This window comes from Poecile atricapillus, chromosome 22, assembly GCF_030490865.1.
Source record: "Poecile atricapillus isolate bPoeAtr1 chromosome 22, bPoeAtr1.hap1, whole genome shotgun sequence".
Taxonomy (NCBI): Eukaryota; Metazoa; Chordata; class Aves; order Passeriformes; family Paridae; genus Poecile; species Poecile atricapillus.
The window spans coordinates 843,254-864,598 of record NC_081270.1 but is presented as its reverse complement, the minus strand read 5'-3'; the positions used below and the strand labels follow the sequence as shown (position 1 = coordinate 864,598).

The 21,345-nt window shown below is 43.1% G+C and overlaps 2 protein-coding genes across 8 annotated transcripts in view; one reads left to right on the top strand and one right to left on the bottom strand.

The window, feature by feature from the left end:
* Nucleotides 1–1,594, top strand: part of PIK3CD (phosphatidylinositol-4,5-bisphosphate 3-kinase catalytic subunit delta) — a 32,995-nt gene extending 31,401 nt beyond the window's left edge. For all 4 annotated transcript variants that reach the window (XM_058855304.1, XM_058855305.1, XM_058855303.1 and 1 more), the window contains exon 24: nucleotides 317–1,594. In XM_058855304.1, the coding sequence (XP_058711287.1) occupies nucleotides 317–454 (138 nt within the window). In that variant the 3' untranslated portion in view covers nucleotides 455–1,594. The remainder of the gene's footprint in view (nucleotides 1–316) is intronic.
* Nucleotides 1,595–2,520: 926 nt separating this feature from the next.
* Nucleotides 2,521–21,345, bottom strand: part of CLSTN1 (calsyntenin 1) — a 30,382-nt gene continuing 11,557 nt past the window's right edge. Inside the window, exons 3-19 of one of the 4 annotated variants that reach the window (XM_058854984.1) lie at nucleotides 19,954–19,983; nucleotides 18,372–18,567; nucleotides 16,670–16,878; nucleotides 16,295–16,444; nucleotides 16,011–16,196; nucleotides 14,636–14,884; nucleotides 13,655–13,776; nucleotides 12,784–12,946; nucleotides 11,652–11,702; nucleotides 9,818–9,975; nucleotides 9,043–9,191; nucleotides 8,364–8,590; nucleotides 7,870–8,040; nucleotides 7,155–7,300; nucleotides 6,429–6,564; nucleotides 5,586–5,770; nucleotides 2,521–4,932 (exon numbers count right to left, since the gene is read on the bottom strand). In XM_058854984.1, coding sequence (XP_058710967.1) covers nucleotides 4,741–4,932; nucleotides 5,586–5,770; nucleotides 6,429–6,564; nucleotides 7,155–7,300; nucleotides 7,870–8,040; nucleotides 8,364–8,590; nucleotides 9,043–9,191; nucleotides 9,818–9,975; nucleotides 11,652–11,702; nucleotides 12,784–12,946; nucleotides 13,655–13,776; nucleotides 14,636–14,884; nucleotides 16,011–16,196; nucleotides 16,295–16,444; nucleotides 16,670–16,878; nucleotides 18,372–18,567; nucleotides 19,954–19,983 — 2,720 coding nt within the window. In that variant the 3' untranslated portion in view covers nucleotides 2,521–4,740. The remainder of the gene's footprint in view (nucleotides 4,933–5,585; nucleotides 5,771–6,428; nucleotides 6,565–7,154; nucleotides 7,301–7,869; nucleotides 8,041–8,363; nucleotides 8,591–9,042; nucleotides 9,192–9,817; nucleotides 9,976–11,651; nucleotides 11,703–12,783; nucleotides 12,947–13,654; nucleotides 13,777–14,635; nucleotides 14,885–16,010; nucleotides 16,197–16,294; nucleotides 16,445–16,669; nucleotides 16,879–18,371; nucleotides 18,568–19,953; nucleotides 19,984–21,345) is intronic. The other 3 variants (XM_058854986.1, XM_058854985.1, XM_058854987.1) reach the window with 3 other exon arrangements.

The following is a 21,345-nucleotide window of genomic DNA, read 5'->3' as shown; positions in this document are numbered from 1 at the left end:
GCTTGCAGGGAAAGAAGGCAAAGCCCTTGGCTCTCGTTTCCTGGTTTGCCTCCTGCGTCATGACCACCCATTCCTGGCAGCTGCAGAACACTTTGTACAAGAGCAATGTAGAACCTGCTCTTTCTCTGCACCAAAGGAAGCAGAGGGTGCAAGTGTTTATCAGAGAAAACAGCTCCTGCAGCTGCAGGAACAGTTAAAAACAACTGATGGCTACTCCATTCCTCCTTTCAATGGAGTAGTTTTTTATGAATAAACAGCTTACTGGTTGAGCAGTGACTTGTTCAGTTGTGCACTGATTTGTGCCTCTTGCCTCCAGGACTCCCTGGCCCTTGGGAAAACCGATGAGGAGGCACTGAAGCACTTCAGAGTGAAGTTTAATGAAGCCCTGCGGGAGAGCTGGAAAACCAAAGTGAACTGGCTGGCACACAACGTATCCAAAGACAACAGGCAGTAGAGCAGGAGCCTGTCTCTGCTCAGGAGGATGGCACAGCCCGAGCCCAGCACTGACACACAGGCTCCTGAGGACTGAACAATGGTGCAGTGTGGAAGTTCCCCCACCTCATTCCCAGAGATCAGACACTGCTGCATGACTGAAAACCTGTTGGCCTGTCCTCAGCCACACCACTGTGGCTGCTGCAGATCCTTGGGGAACAAGGGAGAGACGTGAGGCAATAAAACTACTGCATACAGTAAAGGTAGGTAAAGGTACTGTACCCTTGAGAACTCCTTCAGCTTCAAAGACTTGTTTCAATGGAAGAGTTGAGGCACATGTAACATCCCTCTGGTGTGCTAATGTCTGCATTTCTATTTTCTTGAAAATTTAGCTGAGCAGAGATCTCCCTGTGTCTGTAGCCCATCTTCTAGGTCACCACTGTTACAGCTTAGAGGCATTAACCATGGCATGTGGTCACTCCTGCCCTGTCAGTGTCCACTGAGGTGGGGCAGCTCAAAGCACACCAAAGCTGACTTGGACAAATGCTTTTACTCTGCCTTGAGACAGGATAAAAACATCCACGCTGGCATCTTGCTTTCTGTCTGCTCCAGAGGCCAAAGTGTTCTGAAACTGAGCTGGAACTCAGCTACTGCTGTCTGGAACTGATGGCACAAGAGCAGCTTTGGGGTGGCCACTGGATCAGACATTTTGCTTTCCAAAGTTAGGCTTTAGTTAAGTAATTCCTGCATTTATTTTGGTTTCAAACCTGACAACGCTAAGACTGCATTTTTAAATTAAAGCACTCCCTGCTTCTTTTCATAAAAGATGTTAAGCTGTGAGGTTTGTTCTGGTTTGGATCTATTCATACAACCCTGTTGCCTCTCAAGCAGCTGTTGGTAGAAGCAGCAGTTCTGGCATAGAAGACACCTCATTTTAATTTAATCTGAGCCTGGGAGACCCTTTTTCCTACACCTTCAGACAATACTGTGACTGAAGCACTCTGGCTCTGACAGCTGCTTTTGTACTAGAGGGAAATGCTGCAGGACTTAGAGCTCTATGCAGGCTGTTCAGTGAGAAACAGTCCTGTGCCTCTGCTCCATTTTAGAGAGTAAATATTGCTATTTCCTTGCTTATTAAACTAATTTACAGAGCAAAAAGTATGCAAAAAAAATCTTGGGCCCTGTGCAAGGTGAGATGCACTGAAACCACACCCCCAGTCAGGTTCTTGTGGAAGGGAAGACACTACAGTTCCAGAGCTGGAAAAGCAATTCTCTTGCAGTGCCAGAGCCTGGTGTTCAGGGTGCTGCAGCACTGGGACCCTGCTCTCCCCCCAGCTCACAGCAAGGTCAGGCCCTCACCAGTTTTAGAGCAGTGGTTCCTGTCACTTTGGAAGTGCAATAACACAAAGGTGTATCAGTATCAAGTGCAAGAACTGAGCACAGTTTTACAGAGGTTACTTAGTCTGGAAAACTTGACTTACCTACAAGCAGTAAAAATTCAGTGAGTGATCATGTGGACCTTCTTCCTTGTACACCCTGGGAGAGCATCTTGGATAAATCTCTGACAGCTCTGTTGGGTCAGCAAAGAGCCTTTGACTCCAAATTCACAAAGCAGCAGCTCACCTGATGGTTTTCAGCAAGCTAAACTGTACTAAAGATTGAAACTTAAATAATTTTCAAAAATGTTCCATTTCATTACAAGTGGCTTCTCATTTTTATAAATATGCTCAGAATGATAGACCTATTTCTATTTATTTAGAGATGTTTCTGTCATTATTTTTTTTTAACTCTGTACAAACTGATTGTGCTTATTCTGTTGCCTTTGAAAAAAGAAGTATTTTTTTAAGCCAAACCGTGGTTCTGCAAAAAGAGAATGTTTACATGTTTAGCTTTTCAGTTGCTTTAGGTACGTGTTTTGTAAATAAGAAATAAAAGAAATGGACAAATTATACACAAATGCTGCCTCGTCCTTCCATGCTTGAGAGCAATAGCACAAAACTCCCCCAGCAGAGGCAAATTAACACCATTTATATAACTGGGTTCTACTTTGTTTCACTAAGTAAAATAAAAAATGCAAACAACTTTTAGAACCAGAAATTTATTGTAGCTTATAGACTTTCCAAACTGACCTGTTACCAATATACACATCTGAAAAGTTATACCCACAGTGGCTACAAACTGCATCAGGACATTACAACCCCTCAGAATTACCATTAAGTCATGATCAGTTTTGGTCTAAAATACAGCAGCTACAGCAACAGTATATGGAAGGATAAATCTTCTACACATTAACACAGGACAACTGTCAGACATAAGTTAAAAGTTTCCCAGTTTACTTAAAACTAGCAGTTAATTACCACGTAAGTAGTCAAAACCATTTCCCCATTTTAGAAATCTAAAATTTACATTAAAAAAAAACCCAAAACAACCCCAAAAAACAGTAAGCTCTGGTGTGGGTTCTTTCCCTGCTGCCAGGTCCATCCCTATTGTAAAGGCACTCCTCAGTCAGGTTCCCCCAGAGCAAACCCCGCTCCATCCCGGCAGGATCGACATTCCCGTGCTGTGCTTGGGAGTCCAGCTGAGCAGGGATGTTTCAGTTCCCTCAGTGGGGCTGCTCTGGAAATCCAGCTGTACAAGCAGGTGGCTCAACCCCATCTTTCATCCCCCAGCTACTCGGGAGCCTTGGTGCCCCTCCCTGGCCCTGCCCTGGCCTGGCTGTGGCTCTCTGGGCTCTGCACCCACTGCCAGGAGCAGACGCTCACCGTGCTCAGGAGGGAATGCAGTCCCAGGCTCCTGCTACAGGCAGAACAAGTCACTCCTTAATCCACCTCCATAGAGATCAAACAGAAATTCATTATTCACCACTCTGCATCAGACCAAATGAAGTTAAACAACCCTGCCTGAGAGAAAAACCAACCCCCCCACATTTGTACCTTCCAGCTACTGCCCTCTGCAATCCCAAATTGGAACTGGGATCAGAAACAACCCAAATCACATGAATTAACATGATTCCCAAGGTTTTCTGGTTGGATAATTTATGCTACAGTTTTTCACCAGCAGGAAAACACAATTACTAAGTGTAAACAAAGGCTTAAAACACCGACAATTGGAATTACTGTACAAGGGGCTGCAGGGGAGGAGCAGGAGTGTTCAGTGGTATCAGCTACATCCCAAACCCTCCCACTTCCAAATTAGAAGAAATGAACAACAAAAAACCCCAAATCCCTGTTGATGTAGAAGGGTAGCCCAGGTGCTCAGGTCCCCAGGTCTCAGACTTCCCCTACACCCAAACCTGTCTGCAGTGTGCACAGCCCACACTGGACTCCAGGAACTGTGGAGCTCCTGGAACTACCAGGAGCTGTGGCCACACCCCACCATAACTGTAGTGTTATTTCCCCAATAACTTAAAAAAGCCTCTATGGCAAGCCTTAATTGGAGAAAAAGAAATAAAATTAAAAACAAACTGTAGTGCACGGGGGAGCTGAGCCTCTGCAGAGGCTCCTAATGCCTTTACAGCTTCTCACAAGCTTTGTCTGTTCCCTCTGCAAAAACAAGGAGGAGAAAGAAAAGGAAGGAGTTCAAGGAGAGCGGGGCATGAGCGCACATCGCAGTCAAGGCCAAGACAGAGTTACTGAACATCTACACTAAGAACTGTGCCCGTGCTCCTGCTGCAGTAGGATGAGACTTGGAATAGTTCATGCCGCATGAATTTTCACTTTAGCATGTTTTAAACCCCAATCCCTGTTTTCACTACCACAAATGACATAATTACATAATTCCAATATATTTACAAAATATTAAAAAGTCTTGTTAATCTTCTACATATTAACCTCATTCTGCCACTTTACACATGCACTAATTTGGGGAAAAAAAATTAAAAGAAATCAACAGGCTGAAATGAGCAGCTTTACCCTTTGTCAACAAGCAATCTTTGCATCTTTTAGAAAGAGAAAAAGGAACAAAGCCAAGTTTGTTTCACTGAGCAAAAAAAGACAGTTCAGAAAATAATGTGCAACGGCTACAGAGCTGTAGAGTCAGCTGAGATGACATGAAGAAAAAAGTGCAAGGTGGTTCTCACAGAGCGTAAAAAAATCCAGTCACTGAGGCATGGCTGAAGGAAGAGGTGCTAACTACAACCCTAAACATCGGGAACTAGCTGACAGAACACAAACACGGCTTGTGGGGGGTTCAATCTACTGGCCAGAATGATTTTTGTGTTTTAAACACCATGAATCCTTGGTACCAATGGAGTGTGTTACAGTGGAGTCTTCTAGAGCGGGAACATAAAGACAAAGGGAGCAGCTAGAATCAATAACTGAGGGTAGAGTCATCCCATTCCAGCTGCTGCTGTCTGTTAACATTCTGTTGGTCCTCCTGCTCTCCCTCTTCCTCCTCACTGCTTTCAGACTCTGCACTAGTGATGTCATCTTCCTCTCCATCTTCACTTTCTTCTTCCTCCTCCTCCTCCTCCTCTTCACTGCTGTGTTGATCCTCATAGGTCTGTTCAGACAAAAATTAGCTGTCATTACCATACTGGCCAAAATTCTTTTTATTTTTATTCTTTATTCAAGTCACTACACTGAGGAAGAGCTATTGCAGATTCCTTGCTGGATTTAGAAGTTCAGCAGGAATTAGGCAGAAACAGGAAAGACAAAGGAAGTAGCACTTTGTAAAATAGTTCTGTGACACTGCTGTCAATCCTGGCACTCTACACAAAGTGGCTGTGAAGGAGGATCCAGTACTGCAAATTCTACTGGAAAAGGATCTTACAATAGACACAGAGCATGAAGTGCACACATCTTTCTTGTTCCAAATTTTCTAAAAATTCAGATGTCAGCCACAGGAGAAGGAAACATCATAAACACAGATGTTTTGGCAATAAATTCCCACAAGTTTAGACAAAAGCAGGCTCTGTTTAAGGCACTGTGCACATGATGAGCACTAGTGCTGGATGCTGGATGTAAAATCCCATTCTCCATCATGAAACTCTAACCCCTGCAAGATCCCAAACAAGCGCTCTTGGCATTGGCACACTGGTTCTAAATCCCCAGGTAATGTCTCTGCCCTGTTCTCAGGGCTGGTTCTGCTCTCCTCTGCCCACGGCCAAGCACAGCCATTCCAGCTGGAAAAGGCCACCAGCTCCCCAGGGTTACCTCCATGGGGTTCACAGTGATGGTCAGAGCAGAGTCATCCCAGTCCATCTCGTTCTCCTTGCCCGTGTCCTGGTCCCTCATGGTTCTCTGGTGCGCGGCGCGGATGCGGAACACGCCCAGGATGATCATGAACACCAGGAAGCTGACACACACCACGATCACCACCGTGGCTGTGCTGGGGACAACTGCAGCCAGAACACACAGCACTGGTAACTCACACTGTGCTAACAGCTACTCCCCTTCCCATCATCACCTGCTGGGGAAAATGGCTTTACACAAGTATTCCACCTAAGTTATATTTCATATTTATTACACAAAGGCTGTTTGTCTTCAGCCATGCAAAAAGTCAGTAAGAAATTAAGAACTAGACTCAGTTCCTTAAATATAATTACATCAATCTGAAGGACTGAAAACACAAGGAAAGCACATTCTACCACACTCCTCTCTCAATTGCTTATTTTTCTTCCCCTCACATCCTACACCCATGCCAAATTAATGTAATTAAAACAGAAAGGGCAGATACCATGACTCATCAAAGGAATGGCACTGCCATCTTTTCCCCCTGCCATTCAGAAGAAATTCTGTCCCAGTTCCTCACTTTCTGCAGGTCTTGCAGTCTCCTCCCCTTTTCCAACACACACACCCCAACAGAAAGCTCTTCTGCTGGCAGGAAAGGGAATTTCACAGGGTTCTGAAATCTCACTCCTCTCTGTCTGGGCAACAGCAGAACAGGACTGAGCAGCTGCCTGGTTTATTAGTCCAACACACTGGTTTGAACTCTGGGAAAAGAACTCTGCAACACCACAAAAAGCCAGCTCAGCTTCAGCAGCTGAGAATCCTGACCTGAAAAGGGATGAGGGTTTGCCAAGTTGTGCCCGGAGAGATCAACAAAGGAATGATGCACTGGGTGAATGAACTGAGGCTGTGCAGCAATGTGATTGGCATGTTCCACTGGGCTGGCTGTGTGGATAACATTCACCTGGAGACAAACAGAAAGTGTTAAACTCCAGAAACACAACAGTTTCTGAATTCTGAAGAGATAAAAATAAAGAGAAGAAAATTTAAATTTTAGTGCCTTTAATGACATTTTCTGCTGTACTTCCATATATTTGATGTAAGCATACGAAATAATGATTAACCTGTACCCTGCTGCAGGTAAAATGCCATTTTATCCTCTCTGTGCTTTAACATAATCCCTTAATATTGACACATCACACAAGCAAAACAGTGACGAGCCCAGCACGTGCAGCTGTGGCCTCCCAGAAGTGACACACAAAGGCCACTCAGTTCTCTGACAGCACCACTTTCACTCCATTTGCTAATTAATAATCTGTGTTTTCAATGCAAGGTTTTCACCTTCACACCTCCATTAGCCATTTCTTCTACGAACAACAATTCTATTTCAAGCTGAAATACAGGACTAAAACCATATTTATATATGAAATATTATCTGAAATGCTCACATTTCCTAATGTTTATTTACAGGACAAAATCTGAATCAATAATTGATCAATTAACAGCTCCCAGCCAGGCCCCAAAGCCCCTGGCAGGGAGGGGCAGCTCACACACCTCCACTCTGAACTCGTTGCTGACGTAGCGGCCGTTGAGCTCTGAGCAGAGCAGTTTGAACTTTCTGTCGAACAGAGACGCCGTGTGCCAGTTCCTGTAGCGGATCAGGTGCAGAACCTCCTCGTAGTTGGCCATGGTGTCCACCCCTGTGGGGAGAGACACAGCTGCAGCAGCTGCTCTGCCAAAGGCTGCCACACCTTCACACACTGCACAGCTGGGACTCCCCTTCTTCACTGACTTCTCCTGGCCAACAGATACTCAGGGAGTACAGAAACCTAACACCCCTGACACACACGTGTGGCTCCACTGAAATCCTGTGGATTGGTTTGGTGATAAAATCCCAAACCCACTCAGGCTTTGAAGAGACTCTGGGAGCTTTACTATGGAATACTTTAACATAACAGAAAAGAATGATGCATGCTCCTAGGCCATCTGTGGGAGGAATAAGCCTCTTCTGGGGCAAAGTCTAACTGCAGTTCCACATTCCAGAGGAGACCTGCTACTTGGAACAGAGAAAAGAACAGGAGGAAGGTTCATAATGTTGTATTTTCTAAAATCACAGCTTTCCACAGAATTGCTATGCTTGAAATTCTAAAGATAGTCCAAGCTCAAAATTCTAAAAAAAACGGAAGTACTTGGAGCAAGGTGTTTTAAACCACCTCTCTGGAAGGTCAGTCCCTTCAGACCCTCCCAAGAGCAGCAGCAGGAACCCCACCTGTGATTATCATGCCCAGGTTGGAACTGCTCATCTCAATGCCTTTCTGCTGCAGTCGTGTCATGTCAATCTCCAGGCTCTCTTGTTCCTGATTTAGTTCCTCTCCCAGCACTGTCACCTCACACATATCCAGGTTGTGCATGATCTCTTCAGATACCAAAGACTCTTGGACTAAAAATCAGAGAAAAAGCCAAAGATTTAAGCAGAAACACCAAAACAAATATTAAAATCCAGGCCCGAGGAGAACGAGTATTCATGAAACAATGATTTAAAAAATAAAATACAAAACACAAACAAGGGATATTTACATGAGGATAATGGCCTGCACTTATCATCATTTCCAGGTAAGTTTTTGTTAGCCCAGACCAGAGGATCTACACCTTTTTCCCCTTACTGGATTCTGCATCAAAAGAGAAATCCCCAGCTCTCTGCAAGAGGAAGAGCCTCACCCAGGAGCACTGGGTGAGGTGAGGGTGGGCAGCAGTGGCTGTTACCTGTAGGATCTTCATCCCCATCTCCCTCGGGCTCCACCTCCCGGGTGATGGTGCTGATTATGCGAAGCTCCGGGAAGAGGGAAACGCCCTCGGAGCTCTCAAACTCTGAGGCAGAGCGGGCAAAGTGGTTGATGCCACTCAGGCTGATTTTTGGTTCCTCTGGCTGCAAGACCATGACATAGCCCTCCACAGAGGGAATGGAGACACAGGCCTCTTCATTGAAACACCTGAGGGACAGAAGCAGTTTTGCAGTCAAGGTGCTGATTTCAGAGGGAAGCACAATTACACACAGTAATTGCTTTATAAATTTTTGAAAAGCTGTCTCAGACCCAAGAGTCTTAGATAAATTCATCAGCTGCCCTGGAAAGTATGAAACAGCCACCAAGGGAGCAATCTTACAATTAATTTTTACTTACAGTTACCATTTGGCCTCATTTCTATGTTTTGACTTAGAGCCACAGGTAACCCTTTAATGAAGCTGTGACTGGAGTCACTGGCAGCACTCTGGCAGTACTTTCCTCCCCATCTTACACACTCCCTACTCCCCCCTCAGGCAGAGAGCAGAGTGCTGGTGTGGAAATATTTGCTGTATTGAAATGTGTGATGGCCAGGACTCCTTTGTTTCTCCCAGGTGAGATCCAGGAGCACAGGGATGCTCCAGCTCAGCAGCAGGACACACCTGACAGTGCTGGTGATCTTCAGCCTCCGAATGCCGGGTGTTGGGAACTGGCGGGAGTTCAGGTAGGAAATGTGCTGCATGGCCTTGTCAACTCTGTCTATGTCATCCCCCTCTATGGTCAGCGTCGACTGGCTTGGGTTCATGTGGACCTGAAAAAAAGGAAAAAGCCCTCAGAGAACACCCAGCTGAGTGATATGATCTGGGCAATTCAAACTGGAGTTCAGCACTGGTAAATGCAGGATAATTACACCCATAGCCAATGCAACAGGGTCATTATTTCCTGGCCTTGTGGCACACAGTCTAAACTCCCTACTCACTGCCTTATCCCAGTGGAATGGATTTGGTGTTTCATTCTTTAAGAAAAAATCTAAGTACATATCATAGTTATGGCTCTAGTAATGCAGAAGACAGGCAGCTAACATAAAGGAGAAATTTAGCTCTGTTCACACAACCCTGCTACTGAAAAAGCCATATAATCTTATTTTATGAAGCTGCTTGTTAAAGATCTCTCATTAGATAACTTGCACAGCAGGAAAACAGAGGCTTACAAATACAGAGTTTCTCTTCAAGACTTAGAAGACAGCAGAGTAACTTTCATTCTTAAGTCTGCATTTATAAAAGAAAAATTTCCTACTTTTATGTAATATTAATGCAAAATGCCAGAAGAGATGAGCTTGTTATATTTGGGACACCCTGTTAACTCTGCCAGTAAAACTTGTAACTCTTTATCAGGGAAGGAATACACATGATCCCCTCTGTTTATATGCAAATTTACCTTCACACCTTTGCCAACACCATCAGCCATCTGCAAATCCAGCCCCTCTTTGCAGGTGTAGAGGCAATCGATCACCTTCTTGTTCTCCAGTTTACCAGAACGAATCATCAACCCTGCCAGATTGCCCCGGAAAAACTGAGCCATGTGCAGTTCACCACCTTCAAAATACGAGGGAGGAAAAATCTTTACTTGTTTAGATTCTTCTTGCTTTTTCTTGTGTAAAACAACAAGTATGCCAGCTGATACACACAGTATTACACACATGCAGGTTAGTTTTCATCCATTCTGGGCGTTAACCTTGTGATTATGGTCAGGCATAAAGAAAGAATTAAACAGTTCACCATGCACGTGGCCTTCAGACAGCTGTGGCCACCTTGAACTGACTGTTCCATGACAAACATTTCAAAAGAAGCCCCATACAGTGAGGTGGTGCTCAGAAATCCAACACAGGACCAATGGGATGAACCATGAAACCTGAATCTTGCTGCTGAGGTAACACCTCCTCCTACTCAGGACACAGGACAGAATCCCTCCAGGTGTGAGGGATCCCCACCTGGACCAGCACTACAGGCTCTCCCTACACTCCAAGGAAGAAAGGAACCTTGTAAAGCATTCAGCTCATTCTGAGAGGTGTCCAAGAGATACCTGCCCCCTCTAAAGGTGCCATCTTCCCTCTGCAGATTTAAGGGAGCAGTTTAAACCCACACAACTCATTTTTAGATAGCAGAGTTCAGTCTGATAAGGCAGTCTGATTAAGCCCTTTATTCCTTCACACACTAGGTGATCACCAAGTCCATCGTGCTACATCCCAGGGCCACAAAACACCCCTGGAAATGTGTATTTCAAGCCCATTGCTTACTAAGCAACCTGACTTTAGAAAGGTGTCTAAGCTTGTTTTAAAAGTTCTAAGTGATCAAAGATCCTTGGTACAACTCAAATACTCAGTGGTGAAATGTCCTGTCACAAATTATACAATTTTCATATAGCTTCAGCTTCTGGAGCCCCTGGATGCTGCTCCCTCCTTGCCAAATCAAAATGTGATGCACAGCTAGAAAACTCCTGCCAGCTACATCCAGACTATTCCAACAATTCTTAAACTTTACAGAAAGGGTTCATATCTTGAATTCACTTTTAAAAACATACACTGATTTGAAGTATCTCAACTCAAGACACAAAACCCACCAAACTATCACTAAAATTTGTTATGAGGAAATAACCCTGTAGCCAATCTGAAATACCTGGAAGCTGAAGCTTTTTTGCCCATTCACTGTAATTAGAATTTGATATAAATATCTGACCAAGTGAATATCCACTCTAAGTTAGAGGTCTGTCTTTATGAGCAGCCTGATCTAAACACGGAATCAGTCGTTCTGAGAGAGGAGCAAAGGTACCTTTGTTCCAGAGGTGCTTCCCAATGCACTGGGTAAACTCCATCATAAAGACACACACCTACATGCATAAATACGTACATTTATACAGGATGATGTGTGTTTATGCTTTAACAAAACTGGATGAAAGAGATTATAGCTGATATTTTACATCAGCAACTTTTTCTCACTTCACTGCAGTCACAACCATTGCAGATCTGTACGTGAAGGTACATTTGTTTGGATGCAACCAAAAAATACCCAAAACAAACAAAAAAACCCCAAACCAAGCAGAAGTCAGCTGATGATGCTCTGCAAATGAAGCACAATGAAGACACAAGCCTAGGAGAGGATTATGTGAAGGTCAATGGCCCGAATGCAATGCCTGCATTTCATGCTGTGTGCGAGATGAAGCAATGTCTTAGCTTAAAAACGAAATAAAACAGCAGGGAAAAAACTCCAGCAACCTGCAGAGGTCTCGGGCACAGTTTCATTGTCATTTTCATTTCCTGTATATTCTGTAGAAAAGCAAGACAAAGAATAGGACAATAGGGAAAGGACCAAGTAGTTACAATTTGGCAAACTCTCTAACCCCAGAAAGCAGCACATCCCCCAAAGTTTGCTTATACTGGACCCAGCTCCTTAAGGATTCTGAGTTCTTGGAAAAGCTGCAATGCAGGGAAGACACAGCACTGTGTTGTAACAAGAACAGTCATGGCCCCACAGCCCAAAGAGCCCCACACACAGGCAGCAGTGACAGCAGCAAGAGCTGCAGAATACCTGAACCAAGAGGGGAAACCTCCCACAAACCACTTCAGTAAGATGACACAATTCTAACAACTGGCTCCATCTGAGGGGAAATTAAGGTGAGATCCAGACTCATACAGCAAATCACCAAAAGGTATTGAAAGCTGATCAAAAGAAGCCATTACAAACACAGATTTCTTAATCAATAATAGAATCACACATATTAAGCAGACAATTTATCAGATGGAAGCACCAAAAATTAAAGTCTGCTTTTAAAATTTTAAAAGAAATGTTAAAAGAACTTCTTCAAAAGGATAAAATTTCTCTCTCCTTGGAGAAGAGCTGTATATATAACGTAGAGCAGCTTGAATAGAGCAGACAAAAAAGCAGATGTCTATTTTTATAAGCAGAAGTGGAAAAAATACCCAAGAGACAGCACTGCTGTGCTGCTCTGCAGAGCTGTCTGCTGGACATTGATGAGAACACTTTTCCTACAAGATGCTTTTCAACCTACTTGAAATGAAGTGTTCTGCTTGGTAATCTGAAGTGCATGAGGTATTGTTACAACTATTATTAAAAATAAGCTGTCAGTATTCCCATGGCCACCACAAAAATCACGCTGATGGAATACAGGCTTGTATTTCACACACCTGTGGCCAACGAGAATACAAACAAACACTCCTGGAAAAAATGACTCAGGAAATATGTGATACCAGCTTGGAGCAAAACCAATCTGCGAGAGGCAAAACAAGTTACATTTCATGCACTAAAGAAATGCATGGTACTTTCAGATAACCACCAAGATTTCATTAAAAAATTTAATTAGAAGTATGAACGATTTTAAATAGTTACCTTGCCAACATGCTCCAACCACCAGCTGTGTTTCTATCTTGGAAGGGTGGAGTGGGTAATCCTCAGTGACTGGGAAGGGATCGTAGGAAACACCATCCACGTACAGAGACACCGCAGGGAATTCAACGTTGACGACATAGTGGTGCCACTCTTTGTCACACACCTGAGTGGAGAGAGTTTGAAAAATTCTACTGTCATTTTTTCCTCATTACAGTTCAGTAACTGATCTGGTGCTATATTTTACATAAACATACATGCAGATGTACCAACAACCTACGATACAAGCCTGTACACAGTTGATCTTTCACACACATGGCACACATCTGAAAAGGGAACTGACTGCCAAATATTAATAAAAAGTTTCTTTATTCTGTTGCCAATACAGGAAGCTGCATATACTTATTTTCCTTTAAATTTTATATTAAATAACAGCATATTTCAATCTAAAAATACATATCTACATGCATGCACATCCTGAAATACTGATATAAGACAACCTTACCTGACAAAGGACAGGTATTTGCTAAAAGCAACTGTTAAAAAACCATGACTATTTATCACAGATACAGGGGGCTGAGAAAATGTCATATGCTCAGAAGTACTTGAATGCTAGAAACAAGCTGGAATAAATACCTCCTGTTTTCTCACGCACTCCACCTTAGAGTGCATTTGGTCACAGCTGTAAGACTGATGCTGTATTTTCTATTTCCTACTCAAGATGAACACGTAAAACAAGCACTGCTGGGTTCTGGGGAACAGGCTGTGGGAGCTTGGAGCAGCAGACAGGATTTGTTCCTACATACACTACCAGGGACATCAGTCACCACTGCCTCTCACTGCAGCACTCTAGCCAAGAGCCCTTCAGGCTCACCTGATTCAGCTTCCAGTGGAACTCTGCAGGTTTGTAGGTTTTTCCCTCAGAAGGATCCTGGCGGAACAGGAAGACCAGGCGGCAGTTGTGCACGTAGAGGCTGTAGTGGTGCCGGTTCATATCTGCACAGATATTTGAATTAAGAGTGGTACTTTCTGCAAGCCTTGCCAACAAAATTCACATGTTCTGCAATTTCACACTTTAATATTGAAGTAATTTATAGGCAGTAATCAAGGCAGAAGAAAATTAGGCATGGCAAGAGGAATGTAAAACATCTGCAGCAGTAGTGAGGGCACTCTTGAAGGCTCAGCTCACTCATGAGGCTGCAGAACAGAGTATCTCTATCCAAACCCAATCTAAACCCAGGCACAGCACTGAAGAGCCAGAGATAAACCTGTCAGCAGGAGAAAAAGAGCTCTATTTGCAAACAGAAGAGCTTTTTTTGTTACAAATGGCAATTATGGAAACAGGGTTATCATATTTCCCTCTTATTAATGGCATTTTCCAAATTATTGTTTCTGTGTCATAAGCAGAGAGTGAAATTATGCCAAGCATAAAAAAAAAAAACTTCATCTCTGGAAAAAGAAATTATATCCTCCTAAGGAAAAGAAATATACAGCAGCAAATGCTGTCACTCACTAGACCTGATATGTGTGTCTAAATGTTTTTAGGCAGCATCAAGAACAAGGCTATCTTTGGAGATGCAAACTCGAGGCTGCAGTGCCAGAATAAGTAATCTACCACAGCAAAAGGAGTGCATAATGTAAACCGAGACAGATTTAGAAAAACAAGTCTGCCCAATCTGAAGCTACATCATCCAAGGCTGAGCCTAAACATAAGCACAATAGTGATTTTTAAAGTCGACCTCATTTCAATTCCAAGAAAACCTTAAGGTAGAGAAAATGCTGTAACATGCACTGCCAGAGCACATAAAAAACCAACCAAGCACAAAGACTGTTCATAATTGAAGTACTGACAAACCTGTCTTGTCTGAATTGCACAGAATTGTCTCTTTCTCTTTGGTTCCGGGCCCGTGCCTCATCCACACTGAAATCATGAAGGGCTCTTTCAGACTGACTGTGACTACACCATCTGGAATCTTCACAGCCTGGGTGCCATTGAACTCGAAGACCTGGTCGCTGTCATGGCCATTATCCGTGGGCAGCCCCACGGTCCAGTTAGCAGCACTGCTTGGAGGGGGGAGCAGCTCGGCTGTGCCAGAAGCAGCACCTACAACACAAATGCTCAAATGAAAACTGAAATTTACAAGACCACCACTGGTTTCAGATTCAACTGTTTATCTCAGCACTCATTTCTCAGCACCAACTGCCAGGATTATGCACTATCATCACAAATCAAGCAATTCTCCTTTTAAATAATGTGGCACTAATTACAGGCATCTAACACCATGGTAACTTCCACAAATTTGACTTCTGGGTAGAAAACTAATCTCATAATAAGCAGAACAGTTTCAATCTCCACAACTATAGAACCTGATTTCGCCTCTATCTCAGGAGCCCTCTCATTAATGCCCCTTGTCCCTCAGACCCATGAGCACAACACCTTTCTCTAGACACTGTACTTAGCTGTGAGAGCAGAACTGATCCAGCTGAACAGAGTGCACAAGCAGCCCCTCCCAGCTCACTGCCTGCTCACTGCACAGCCAGCAGCAGGTACCTTTAACATCACACTGACCCCAATCAGGGAACGGCTCAGGAACTGCCTGGGTCTCTGGGGTTATGTGCTATTCAGACTTTCAATTACTCTCAACTGAGGTTGAAGACATAAATCATGAGTGATAATTTATCCTGTAATCTCAGTTCTTCCATATGGCTACAAAGGACTCACTGACTTTTTATAAGACCCTTAACTGCAGCAGAAGTGGATGCCAAGGGCCTTTATTCCTAGGGCAAATACAGTACAAATTCAACTGATCCAAGTTAACTGTTTTTTTTCCAAACCATTCTTTCTTGGTTTTCTCTAGTTTTTTGTCAAGTATTCCTCAGATTGCAGCCATTACATCCATCATGCTCAGAAAAACAGAGAGACTTTACTGGCTATACCCTTCAACACAGATTGTTTTAGCTCTTGAACATGAATCTCATGCAAGGGACATTACTAGTCTATGTAAGACAGTGGAGAGGCAGAAGAAGGAGATTCTTTACCACATTTCAGAATTAGTGTAGAAGTCACCATCAGGTAACTTCATGCCTTTTGCTGCCAGTAAGGAAATGAGTTGAAGGAAACTATGTGCAAATGAAGACCAGATCTACTCACGGATTTCTGGTCTAAAAAAATTCAAAGTAAAACTAGTAAACAAGAGAGACCACTTTTATTTTAACAAAAGCCTTCTTACCACAGAGCCTGTGGATGGATTTCTCAGAGTAGGTGTCTCTATCACAGCCTTTGCCAATATGGTTGGTTTCTAGTTCCACCGTTGCTTCAACTGAGGTTATTGGCTCATCACATGTCTCCAAATGCATCCCAGGGAACAGAGCCAGAGATCCAGTGCCAGGCTCATATTCTATTCTTTTGCTCCAACCTGAATATTTATCCAAAGAAATAATATTGAAGATCTCTCATGTTTAACTGAAGGTAGCAGCAAATGCTAAAAGCAGAGAGGAAAGAGAGCAAACTAACCTTGCCAGCCAGGCTTGCACGTAGGCTTCACGCTAATTTTAACCAGCACATCCTCAGCAGCTCTCTTCTTCCCACAGTCATAGGCTGTTACTGTCAGTTTATACTGGTGTTCTTTACCATAGCTTAACTTTTCTGTGTTTTTTATATAACCTGACACAGAAAAAAGGCAATTGTCAGACATCAATACAATTCTTCAGGGTCACTGCTGTATAAAATGCATCCAGTACACCTATGTACCACATACAGATTTGAACAAACTCATCTGCAAGTGAATTACCCTGCACTGTTTGACTTTTCAGGTGCTGCTGAGCAGGGTGACTCCTGCTCTTTGGGTGACCAGTGAGAGTCAGTCCCAGCCCCGGCTCCGTCTCTTACCGTCTTTATCGATGGCAAAGGGCACGTCTGGAGTCACGATCTCGTAGCTGCAGATCTGGCTGAACTGGGGGGAGCAGTCTGCATCCACAGCTTCCACCCTGAGGATGTTGTCAGACCTCTTGCCCTCGATGACCGTGGCCTTGTAGGACTTCTCCTTGAACACCGGGGCGTACTCATTCACATCGTTCACCTGGATATGGACTGTGGCCCTGCAATGACACACACAGGGCTCCAGGGACTGCAGACCCTGCTCCTGCCAGCACTGGGGCACAGCAGCTCCCCCTCTGCCACCTGAGCCGTGCCAGCCTTTCCACCTGACACCTCTGCATCTGCCCTGTTCCTGTGCAAAGTGTTCCAAATGCCCTCCCTCCAACTAACCTCCATCCAGTCTTCCCATACCATGTAACACCACTGAAATGAAGGCAAATGGCATTTATACTACCACAGAATATCTGTTCAAGAATTACAGTTGGGTCTAACCAAGAAATAAGAAATGAAAACTTGTTTTGAAGGTCTGTTTCCTGGGTACTTTAAACAAGGGAAAGTCTGCATTTTACATTTGCCTTTTTTCCTTCCAGTCCTCTTACTTCCATGAACGTGAAGGTTTGGGGTTTGAATAACAGGAATATTTGTATCTGCTTCTGAATGACTGTCACTTTTCTCTTGTGCAAATAAATGCTTTTATTACAGATTCTGCCCAATCAGCTTCTTTTCCACACAAAGTCATCCTCCAGCATTCCAGCTCTCAGAAAGAAGCTACCAATGACTAATAAACCCAACAATCTCAACTACCCTACCTAGGAAAGCAGTGGGTGTTTCTCCAGTGTATCACTATATAACTCAGCATAGTTCTAGGTTTTGCTTACTATCACTGGTTATTTGCAAATAAAACTTAAATCCTTGAATAGTTATAGAATAGCAAGGTTTTGTTTGTCACCAAGATGACCTCTGCTACTCTATTCCTCATCTTATTTATGCCTCTCTCTTTGCTCCACACAACTGCTCATCTCCCACATGCTCTGCAGATGTTTACACCAGAGTGTCAAACAGTTATTGTGAAGTGGCTTTTCTAGAGACTACTTTATATTGTGGTTTTTCCTCAGATAAAGATAAGTCAAGACTGCTTTGTTCTCATTCTTTAATGTAGGCAGAGATGAGCCCCATGCTATTGATCTTGGGTTCTCTGGTGAGGCTGTCTGGAAATGATAGAAACATGAATGCTTTGGCATTTGGTTAAACTTAATACAGACTGATTTCTTGAACCAGTTTTTTGGATTCAGAAATCAAATTCAAAACAATGTCCAGGCCTGGTATCCCACACAAACTCTACCAACTCAAGACAGATTTTAAGTGTATCAGCAGTTTCCTTGCTTCTGTCCCCACCTGGTTTTCTAATGTAAATTCAGAGACATCCAGGGATGAAGCAGCACCACCTAAAATACAAATGAAGGGATGTCCAAGCACTTTGTGTCCAGCTGGCTGCTCTCTTTTTATTTCTACTATTGCCCTGCTTGAGCAGGGAGGTTGGACCAGATGACCCAGTGTGGTCCCTTCCAAGCTGACCCTTTCTGTGGTTCCATGAAAAGCCCTCCAGTATGAACAGCTGGTTCACATTTACTCTCAATACACAGACCACAGATCACCACAAGCAGGAGACCCCTTGGAGCCAAACTTCCCCCCAGCCCACCCCAGACTGACTTACTTGTGGGATTTCTTTGCATTTGCTCCATCTGGTCCCTTCCCACAGTCGTAGGCCTGGATGGTGAAGGTGTAATCCTTCTGCAGCTCACAGTCAAGCTTTTCCTTAGAGCGTATTATTCCCTCACCAGTGGATTTATCCACTACCACTGCTTCAAAGGGAACATTTTGCCCGTGGATTTTAAATCCACAAATCTCACCTACAGAGTTAAAGACAAGACAGGTTAGAACTGGTCAACATGATGATACATTTTAAAAATAAACGACCAAATATTTTGCAGCCAGGGGTTTGTGAGGGTCTGTGGACAAAGCAAGAGCACTGTGCTTTAAAATGGGTGAATTCTGGGAACTTTAGTAAAAAGAAGCAAACGTCTGCCTTCCAAGCAACTTTGTTTACTTTGCATCCATTCATGCAGGAGTACAAAAGAGAAAAAGAGAAATGTAGACAGGCATTTCACAGGAGTACTTGAGACAGCTCTAGGGCAAGAGTAGATCTTATGTGAGCATACAGCCAAGGCCACTGGTAATATCTTCTATGCCAAGCTACTGGCAATAGCTGGGCAGCTGGTTTACTTTGACCAGAGCAAGAGGTTAAAATGCACAGTTACAAGTCAAGGGATGAAAAGGTTTCAAGTACAGGTTCAGCACCATAATTACAGAAATTCTGTCAACAGATCAAAGGACAAAGTCTTCCTGTGCAATGTACCTGGCTAAAATCAGGGAATCAAAATAAACTACTGAATGAGAAAGGTAGAAATACCAACTTCTCAGGCATCCATTTCAACAGCTATCTACTAACACGGGCCAAATGTTAGTCCAGAAGTTCCCAGGGAACGATTTAGAAGGCATTCCTTCTATTCAAACTCTTCACCCTATTGACTTGGAAGAGAAGTCCCCAGCACATCAGTTTTAAACACATCTAAACCTTAGGCTGCACTACAAGACTGGCTGGCACAGCTGGGTAAGCTCAGCACACAACAAAAGCCACTCAAACTATTTCACTACCTACACTGTGTTTTTACCTCTGCAACTTGTTATATTTTGATGGGGATTTTCTTACACCAACCCCACTATTTTGCTATTACAGTTGCAGTGGTTTCTTAGCACCAACAACACACTCCTAATGAAAACATGTCCAGAGGTATTCAGAAAAAGGAGGTTGGTTCATATTTTAAACCACTAAAGTCAGTCCTGAAGGGTGTGTACTGCAGGGAAGGTGCTGTAATGCCTCAGCACTTCAACAGTACTTCACAAAGCATGTGGAAAACTTCAGCTGTCCCACAGAAATTATCTGCAAGTGAAAATATCAGAAAATGCTAATTTCCCCCAAACAACTTCTTCAGTGCTCACACAACGTACAATATCCCCAAATGGTTCAAATGGATGTCTGATTTACAGATATTTCTAACCAAGGGTTTGGTTACATAACACTTTTTATCAATATATTTTAAAATAGAAAAAAACTGGGAGAATAAATGGGACAAAAGAGCATGACAGGATCTTCTGTTTCAGTGCTGATTCCCCATTTCATAACCAAAGTTAGTAGGTTAATATTCATAAAAGGGATAGAAAGAACCCTTTATCACCTTCTTTGGTGACTGTCACCTCAAAACTCTCTAAAGGGAAAAAAGACAAACCCAAGTCAGTAACAGGAAAGGTTGAATGGGAGCAAATAAGGAAAAGGCAAAGAAGCACACATTACACAGAAAGCTTTGGAAAAACTGTATTTTAAAATTCCAGCGGTGATATGCTGTAACTGTTACAATTTTAGAGTTTTAGTTATGTTAAATATGATTTAATTTTTTAACTCCAGGTTTTCATTTAAAGAATTTTGAAATATTTCATATAATCAAGGCTTTGTTTTCTCCTTTTCTTTTTTTTTAGTAATACCAACTGCTAAACGAGATATTTTCAAAATTGCATGTTGATTAATAACTGCCCATAAAGTAGAATTTATCTGAATTTATTTACATTATTCTATATAAAGTATTGCCATAATTAATGACTAAAAAATATACACATTGAATTGTAATCCTGATGAACAGAAGTTTTAATTTAAGGAATGTGGAGGGGGAGCAATATATTTTCCCAGCAGTACAGCTTCAAATTTGACATAACGGCTGAAACACTACTGCAACAAAATTTCCTCTTAGGTTTGCTACCAGCTATGCAAGAGAGCCACAGATGGGACATGATGTGTTTGCTCACAGTGTCACCTCCTCTACAGGACACTTCTGGAAGTCCCCCTCCCAGCTGAGCCCTGCCCCTGTCAGCAGAGCTCCCTTCCTAAGCAAACTGGGGCTGGGGGCATCAGCACTGTCCCACCCCAGCACGGGGAGCTGCCTCCAGGGAGAGGGACCCAAGGCCTTGATGGATTTTGGAGTTTTTTAAAAGCATCAATCAAGATTCTACAAGATCCTTTTCAAAGGTCTACATATATTCATGTTTTAAATTAAAAATTTCTAACTCCTACAAAATACTGCTTGCATCCCAGAGTAGCAAGAGGGAAACAAAGGCATGTGACTGAGTTTTCTCCAGGGGTGGGGGAAGAGGGACTGAAGCCCTGTCACAGACACATCAAAAGACCAGAGGAAACATTTCAAGCATCTGCCTACGAGACCCTCCACTGCACTCTCATAACAGAACACGTTCAGCTGTGTGTGAAGGCATCCAGATCTAACAGTGGCTGTTTCAAATATAACAAATTCAGTTCCTTTATGCACAGTGAAGGGGAAACCCCTGCTTGAGAGCTTCAGCCATCAGACTGATTTTAGGCACAAGCAATAAACATACAATAAAAAATGTAACTGTCTTTTATTTTATTTTTAATTTATTTTTTTCAGCAAAACCACTTAGGAGCAAATTCCAACATGACTCAATCTGTAATGCAGAAAAGAGTCACTGAGGAACAAGAATGATCATTGTTTTCTCAAGCAGATCTGTAACAGTGATGGTGCAGAAGACAGATTCCATCCTGT